The sequence below is a fragment of the Salpingoeca rosetta genome (assembly GCF_000188695.1).
Source record: "Salpingoeca rosetta unplaced genomic scaffold supercont1.16, whole genome shotgun sequence".
In the NCBI taxonomy this organism is placed as follows: Eukaryota; class Choanoflagellata; order Craspedida; family Salpingoecidae; genus Salpingoeca; species Salpingoeca rosetta.
This window is the reverse complement of record NW_004754918.1, coordinates 565,237-572,736: the sequence shown is the minus strand read 5'-3', so window position 1 is coordinate 572,736 and position 7,500 is coordinate 565,237. Positions and strand designations below refer to the sequence as shown.

The window sequence follows — 7,500 nt, the reverse complement described above, 5'->3', positions numbered from 1 at the left end:
CTCGAACCACATACGGCACCACCACACACACCACCATCTTCAGCGCCATCACCATAATCGTCACCTGCATGAAGATTGAGCGGCGCTTGAAGAAATCAGAGGGGCGGACGTTTCTCTCCGGCGACGACGACACCGGCAGCTCACTGATGGCAGCAGTGGTGGTGGTGGTGGTGGCGGTGATGGCAGTGGTGGTGGTCATTGGTCGTGGTGGTGAGGGTTTGAGGAGGTGGTGGTGGTGATGAGCATACGAGCACGTGAGAAGGTGTGCTGTGAATCCGATGCTCAATCATTCAAGAACACTCATGGCCAAGCGTGTCCTTTGCAACCGCACTACTCATTGCCGTCATATAGCGACCCACATCACCGCCGCAACCATCACAGCCACCTCAATCAAATCCTCCCTCCTCTAATTCCAATCCTACAGCACCTGACTGGGCGCGGGCGCGGTGTGCGCTGCACAGATTTTGTCCTGCGAAGCACAGGTGTCTCAACCGGCGACTGCACGTGGTGGTGGTGGTGGTGGTGGTGGTGGTGGTGGTGGTGGTGGTGGTGGTGGTGGTGGTGACGATGGTGGAGATGGGTGGCGATGATGATGATTGCGTCAAGAGTTGCACGACATGAGATGGCAGCCTCAATTGATGTGTATCCATGTCCCACTTGCATTCATTGAACATACACACACATATGCATATACCTGCACGGACATACACGAGCACCAACTCACTCACTCACTCACTCACTCACTCACACACTCACACACACACACACACACACACACTCTCTCTCTCTCTCGCCATTACCTCTGATGGCGCAGTCGAGGACGAAGAGGAGGCCGTCTTGGCGGCTGGTGCGGTGGCGGTGGTGTCTGCGTTTGCTTCGGCAGCCGCGTGCAGCTGTATGTTGCACAACAGCACAGCAACCACAAGATAAAAAAGGGGGCATTGGCGGTGAGCAAGGGCGCGCAAGCGAATAGGCGTGCGCGCGCACAAACTCACTAACACACGTACACACTCTCACATTCGCACGGCGGAGAACAACAGTCCCAATCAAATTCAAACTCACCCACGTTCACACACTGACACACTCACGCACTCCCCCACCCCCACACACTCACCCACGTGCACATGCACAACCAACAAGACACGACACACAACGCTGCACCTTTGCGTCGACGGTGGTGAGTTTGATGCGCAGATCTTTCAGTTCCCGCTCGAGCTCGTCTCGCTTCTCATCGTGCTGTGCCTTTTGTGCTGTCGCGTGCTCCCTTGCGCTGTCAGCCTCAGCCTGGGCTTTGGCCAGCTGGCCCTCTGCTTCCTGCAACCGGCGCCGGTCAGAAGCAGCAGCAGCCCGCTCAGCTGCCACCTCCTTCTCCAGTCGCTCCACATCCGCCAACGCGCGCTCCTTCGCATCCGTCTCTGCCTGCAAGCACGCTTTCAGCTCTTCAATCTGCGCAGCGTACTTCTCTCGCTCCACCTTTGCTGCATCCTCGGCGTCGTCTCCCCTGTGCGCCTTCGTCTTCGCCTTTGCACCGGCCTTGGATGGCGTGCCTACCGCACCCTTATCCAGCCGCCGCTGTAGTCGCTTCACCTCCGCTTGCGCCTCAACACGCCCCTTCTTCGCCGACAGTGCCATCTTCTTGTACTTTGCAACCTCCAGCTTCGCCTCTGTCAGCTCAAGCTCCAACTTCTGCAGCTTTCGCGTTGTCTTTGGCGACCGCTTGCCGCCACCAGGCGTCCCCTTCGACGCTGATGACGCCGATGCTGTAGGCTTTGTTGCTGCTGACTTGCTCCCCTTTGCAGATGGCGTGCGCGGTGTCGCTGCTGTTTCTGGCTCTGTTGGCGATGTGGCCCGCGCGTCCAATTCCTGCTTCAAGCGCGCCACTTCATCCTGCAGCGCTGCGCTTGCTGCCTTTGCTGCCTCTGCCTCTTGTTGCGCCGCCGCCAGCTGCGATTGCACTGATTCCAGCTCCTCGGCAGGTACTTTCCCGGCGTCGTCATCACCGCGCCGCTGTTGTTGCTGCTGCCAGTCCTGTTGTTTGGCGGTGAGGTCTGCCAACTGCTGCTTGAGGGAGGTGAGCTCTGTATTTGCATCGTTGAGTGTTTTCTGAAGGCGCGTTGAGTCTGCGCGGGCATCTTCCTCCCGCTGCTGCGCCGCCGCTATCTCCAGCTGCAGGCGCTCCAGCTCCTCGTTGTGCCTGTCTTCTTCGGCATCCTCCATCATGTCTGGCATGACCACGTCGAAGAAGGGGTTTGATGGAAGCTTGCGCATGCCCTTGGTCCCCTGCTGCGACCCAGGCCCGGGGCTGACGGCGCTGCTGCCGTTCTTTGGCAGTGAGGATGTCGAGGAGGAGGTTGAATCTGGGAAAAACGGCGACGGCTGGGACTGCATCCGGATACGACAAGTGCGTGTTACGCGAGAAGACAAGAAGGCAGTCAGTGTGTGAGACGCCAACAATCGCAGCTACAAAGTTGGAGAGTGAGGGAATGTGACCAGGCATGTGTGCGCATGTGGTGTGTGTGCGTGTGTGTATGTGTGTGTGTGTGTGCATGTGCGTGTGTGTACGTGGGTGACCACGCAAGTGACAACACTGCAGCACTGTAACACTGCAGCACTTGGTTGGAAGCTGAGCAGTTCCAACGCGTGGGCAGCCACAAACTCAAATACAAACAAACGGAGCGGGGTGTACACCAGGCCGCACAAAATGTGCAGCTTTTCCACCGACCCACGCCCCTCAACCGCCCAGCCTGGCTGTGTTGGCACATGAACACAATGGTAACGTGACAACAACCACCTCTGCAAAGTACCATTGTCATGTAACACAGTCACAAGCGACAACTCAACAGCGACATCCAAAATATATGTGGTATGTGGTCGGTGTCAAGCACCATGCATGCTGTTCGGAATGTTGCTGTGGTGATGAAATGAAAATACTGCGCGTCTTCACAGCGTCACCCACCTCCAAGGTCGCCGAGAGCGGGGAGGACGTGTTGTCGTCATCCGCATCATCCTGGAACGGGTTGGCCGAGCGACGGCGACCACCACCTCCCCCACCACGACCACCATCACCAGGCAGCGTCGAAGTCATTGTTGTGTTGTCTGCTGTCTGCTGTTGTCTGTCTGTGTGTTGTTGGTGCTGGAAAATCTCTGGTGCTTTCATCGTGTCGTGAACGGCCTGTTGTGTGTGCATTTGCGACCTGCGTGCATTTCTGTCCTCCCACAACCGAACACCCAACGACGACACACCCGACGAAACACCCGACCAACCAACCGGCAGCATCGCCGCCGCTGGGAATCGCCGGCCCGCGTGGCGTTCTTGATCCTGCTCACCCCAAGGATCAGTCGCCTTGTTCTTTAGGGGGTTCCCGTTCCTTTTGGGATGGCGCTGAGGGATGTGGCGCACTTGGAGGTGCAGGATGCATTCACGGGGGAATACATTCCGTTGGAGGACATCTGGCAGGACAAGCCGGTGGTGCTGGGTTTCTTTCGCCGATTCGGCTGCAAGCTGTGCCGCTACGCGGCGGTTCAACTCAGCTCGCTGCAGGCGTTCCTTGATGCGGCGGGCGTTCGCCTCGTCGCCGTTGGATTCGAGGCCGTGGGCTTGCAAGCATTTGTCAACGGGCAATTCTTCTCCGGCGAGATCTACCTCGACCTCTCCCGGGCGTGCTACCGCGTGAGTTGTGTACGCATGCATACACGTGTTCCCTTGCATGATTGCGTTTGCGCCTGCGCCTGTGTGTGTGTGTGTGTGTGTGTGTGTGTGTGTGTGTGTGTGTGTGTGTGCTTTTGTATGTGTGTGTGTGTTTTTGTTTGTGTGTGTATGTTTTTGTATGTGTGTGTGCTTGCGTATGTGCACGTGTGCCTCGTGACCTGTCTACCTGTCTGCTTGTCTACCTGTCACGCATATGTATGACCCCTGACACCATCTCCTGCACGATTCCGTGCAAGATTTCTTGCGTGACTCCATGCACGACCGTGTTGGCGCAATCACTTGATGGTGATCTCGCACGCTCTCACACACGCACTCACTCACTCACTCACTCACTCGCTTGCTCGCAACCGGCTTGCATGTTGATTGTTGATTCTGAACACCGTGACCTGCAGGGCTTGAAGCTGGAGAACTTGGGATGGGTAGGTGTGCAATGTTCGCGCCTGTTAGTAGGATCACGCAGGAGTGCCATGTTGTGTGGAGAAAATGCCCAACGTCACGTCCCGCTCCCACGATCACACGTCACACACACACACACACACACACACACACACACACACACACACACACACACTCTCTCTCTCTCTCTCTCTCTCTCTCTCTCTCTCTCTCTCTCTCTCTCTCTCTCTCTCTCTCTCTCTCTCTCTCTCTCTCTCTCTCTCTCTCTCTCTCTCTCTCTCTCTCACTCATACACACTCATACACACACCCACTCATACACACACGCCCTGCGTCTCTCCCTGTCCACCATGTTGTTGGTCTTTTGGTGCCAGATTCGTGGGACATTTATGCTGCTGACAGACCAGCGTGTAGCCTCCACCATCAAGCAGGCAAAGGTGCGCATGGCCATGCAGCCACGTGCATGCACCCCACCGCAGATGCATCGGGGTGGCTGCCCTCACCCTTCTGCGCAACGACAAGCACTCACCACATCACGAACACGCCCGCCGTTGACAGGACATATCGTTTGATTTCCGCGGGGATGGTATGCAACTGGGCGCAACATATGTGGTTGGCCCCGGTGGCACCGTGTTTATGGAGCATCGCCAGAAGCATTTTGGCGACAACCCGGACCTTGACGAGGTGCGCACACCCCGCATACGCACGTGCAGAGGTGGCTGGTTGTGCTGTATTCAAAAGACACATGCGTCTACGATGCTACTTTGCACATGCACGCCCCGTGCGCATCAGCACAAACACTCACTCACGCTTGCATGTGCACACACACACACACGCCTCTGCCGTGCATCATTGCAGATTCGGCGAGCCGTGGCTGCAGCCGTCAACAAGTCCGTGGACTTTATTGAACGACAAATGGCTGTGCAACAACGCACGCACCCAGGCACGCCGCTAGCACAACAACAACAACAACAACAACAACAACAACAACAACAACAACAACAACAACAACACCACCATCAGAACGTCGGATCGTCACAAGGTGGCGTGTCTGCAGTTGCAACCCAAGCGGCTCCACACCGCAGCCGCATGCCAAGGAGTATCAGTCAACACATTCAACACCAGCATCAGCGAAGGACCAGCAACGCTAGTTCCTTCAGCGACCACAGCAGTGCGACCAGCAGCCAGCATGATGCTGTGCTGTGCACGCTATCCCCTGCTTGCTCCACATCCCACCTTCCGCCCCCACGCCACGCGTCTTCAACACCGGCATCGCCATCGACATCACCCGTCCCCTCTGCTTCGCACACCTTCCGTCCGCCTGCGTTTGCGGGAGTGTCTCGCATCAGCGGCGCAATGTGGCCGCATGTGCATTCGTGGAACGGAGGTGTGTGCCTGCGCCGAAGCACCAGCAGCGCGCACACGACCAGCGTGGGCACATGTGCGAATGGTCAGAGGAGCCACGGGGGTGATGATTGCCACATGTGTGGCTGCGACTGTGACTGCGACTGCGATTGTGATGGCCACGGCAACAACAGGAGGGCACACAACCCACACGGCACACACGGCACAGGCAGCGTGGGCAGCGTGGGCAGCGTGGGCGAGCAACGCATCAACAACAGTGGCAACACCGGGCGCCGTGGTGGCGGTGACACTGACGAGAGTGATGAAGAGGATGTCGACGATGTGATTGATGTCGACACAGTCATGGCAGCCACGATACGCGAGGAGGAACAACATGATGGTAATGATGATGATGATGATGATGATGATGATGATGATGATGAGGAGGAGGAGGAGGAGGAGGAGGAGGAGGAAATTCTTGGTTGATGGAACTCCATATTCACAGCCATTTTACTTGACCGTATTTTTTTCCATCTGCAGCACGCTTTGTAGGAGGGTTATGATGATCATTTTGTGTGCACGTACGTACGTGTGTGATATGTGTGTGCGTGCAGGCCAGCATACGAGCGTGTGTGCGTTTTCCTTTCTTCGTTTGCTCGCGCACATGCCAAGCTTGTCTCTGTTGCCATTGCCACAGTCACTGTTACCTGTCCGCTGCTATACGAGCGTTTGTATTTGCAATGCACATGACACACAAAGCGACCGATTAAACAAGAGCGTAATTGAACAGATTGTCTGGTTGTGCTACTGAGGCGTGTGTCACGTAACGATGCAAGAGCAAAACCACCAGCACCACCGCTGTTGCTGCTGCTGCTACAGCAGTGTGATGACAGCCGAGATTGTGTAGTCGTAGTCGTTGAGAAGCGCAGAGCAAAACAAGTGCGCCGACACATTCACAAAACCACTACTATCAAAAGAAAATGAAAACAAAAGAGAAAAACACGCTTTTTCGACAACAACAACAGCAACAACAACTTCAACAACAACTTAAACAACTTAAGCAACAACAACCAACAACCAACAACAGCAACAACAACAACAGCAACAACAACAACAACAACTTAAACAACAACAACCAACAACCAACAACAGCAACAACAACAACCAACAGCAACAACAACAACCAACAGCAACAACAACTTAAACAACAACCAACAACCAACAACAACCAACAGCAACAACTTAAACAACAACTTAAACAACAACGACGACGACGACGACAACAACAACAACAACATGACATTCCTACTATGATCTCGACATGTGTCCGAGCCGCCAGCACTTTGCACGCTCGTGGAACTGCTGCGAATACATGGGGTGCACAATCATGTGCTCACCAGCAATCTGCTCAAGGGTCCGGTGTTGCGTGTGTTGTGCGGATGCAAGAAGGGTGCAGGGCGAGGCGCTTGTGAGGGCAATGATGCGGGGGCCACCACGCATGGTATGCAACAGCAATGCAAGCACGCACAACAAGCGATACCCTCACGCCCACCTCACCTCGACCGTGTGTGCAGCTGTGAGCCAGTCCAAGATATCGAACGGGGACGATTTCTTCGCCCACTGCTTCGTCTGAGAGTCAGTAGAAGAACAGCCATCAGCGCAGAGTGAGACAATCAACGCAGCAGCGGTGTGAAGCGATGTAGCGCACCCAACAACAGACAACGCATGCGTGGGCAAGCATGCATGCACGCGTAGCATTCATGATGGCAGACACACACTAATCATGTCAGATCACGCCACGTCACCACCGCCGGCATCACCTTGATGTCACGGCAGCGTTGGCAGCGGTGATGGGCTGCACGGCCACGGATTGGCGGCTCCGCGCAGTCGCGATGAAACTGCTTCTCGCACCTGGCGTGGGTTGTGACACAGAGGTGAGATAAGCAACAGGGAAGGCTGAAAGGCGGTGTAGGGAGTCGGGAGAAACAACTTCTTGAACAGTATCACGCGCTCGCGTTGACTCGCATATCTTACGGGCTCACTCGCACACAA

The 7,500-nt window shown here is 55.7% G+C and overlaps 3 protein-coding genes across 3 annotated transcripts in view; 1 reads left to right on the top strand and 2 right to left on the bottom strand.

The window, feature by feature from the left end:
* PTSG_07101 (LIM-type zinc finger-containing protein) overlaps positions 1-3,178 on the bottom strand; it is a 7,461-nt gene extending 4,283 nt beyond the window's left edge. Inside the window, exons 1-5 of the mRNA XM_004992461.1 lie at positions 2,957-3,178; positions 1,162-2,382; positions 801-893; positions 428-498; positions 65-143 (exon numbers count right to left, since the gene is read on the bottom strand). Of these exons, the coding sequence (XP_004992518.1) occupies positions 65-143; positions 428-498; positions 801-893; positions 1,162-2,382; positions 2,957-3,157 (1,665 nt within the window). The 5' untranslated portion in view covers positions 3,158-3,178. The remainder of the gene's footprint in view (positions 1-64; positions 144-427; positions 499-800; positions 894-1,161; positions 2,383-2,956) is intronic.
* A 28-nt stretch (positions 3,179-3,206) lies between these two features.
* Positions 3,207-6,652, top strand: PTSG_07100 (uncharacterized protein; the record flags this gene model as incomplete). The annotated part of the gene is made up of 6 exons (XM_004992460.1): positions 3,207-3,670; positions 4,102-4,128; positions 4,479-4,541; positions 4,663-4,788; positions 4,963-5,929; positions 6,510-6,652. Exons 1-6 carry the CDS (start codon positions 3,377-3,379, stop codon positions 6,650-6,652), a joined length of 1,620 nt encoding a protein of 539 aa, XP_004992517.1. The 5' UTR covers positions 3,207-3,376.
* A 104-nt stretch (positions 6,653-6,756) lies between these two features.
* PTSG_07099 (uncharacterized protein) overlaps positions 6,757-7,500 on the bottom strand; it is a gene marked incomplete at its 3' end in the record, with an annotated part of 1,472 nt that continues 728 nt past the window's right edge. The window contains exons 2-4 of the mRNA XM_004992459.1: positions 7,269-7,359; positions 7,006-7,077; positions 6,757-6,852 (exon numbers count right to left, since the gene is read on the bottom strand). Of these exons, the coding sequence (XP_004992516.1) occupies positions 6,757-6,852; positions 7,006-7,077; positions 7,269-7,359 (259 nt within the window). The remainder of the gene's footprint in view (positions 6,853-7,005; positions 7,078-7,268; positions 7,360-7,500) is intronic.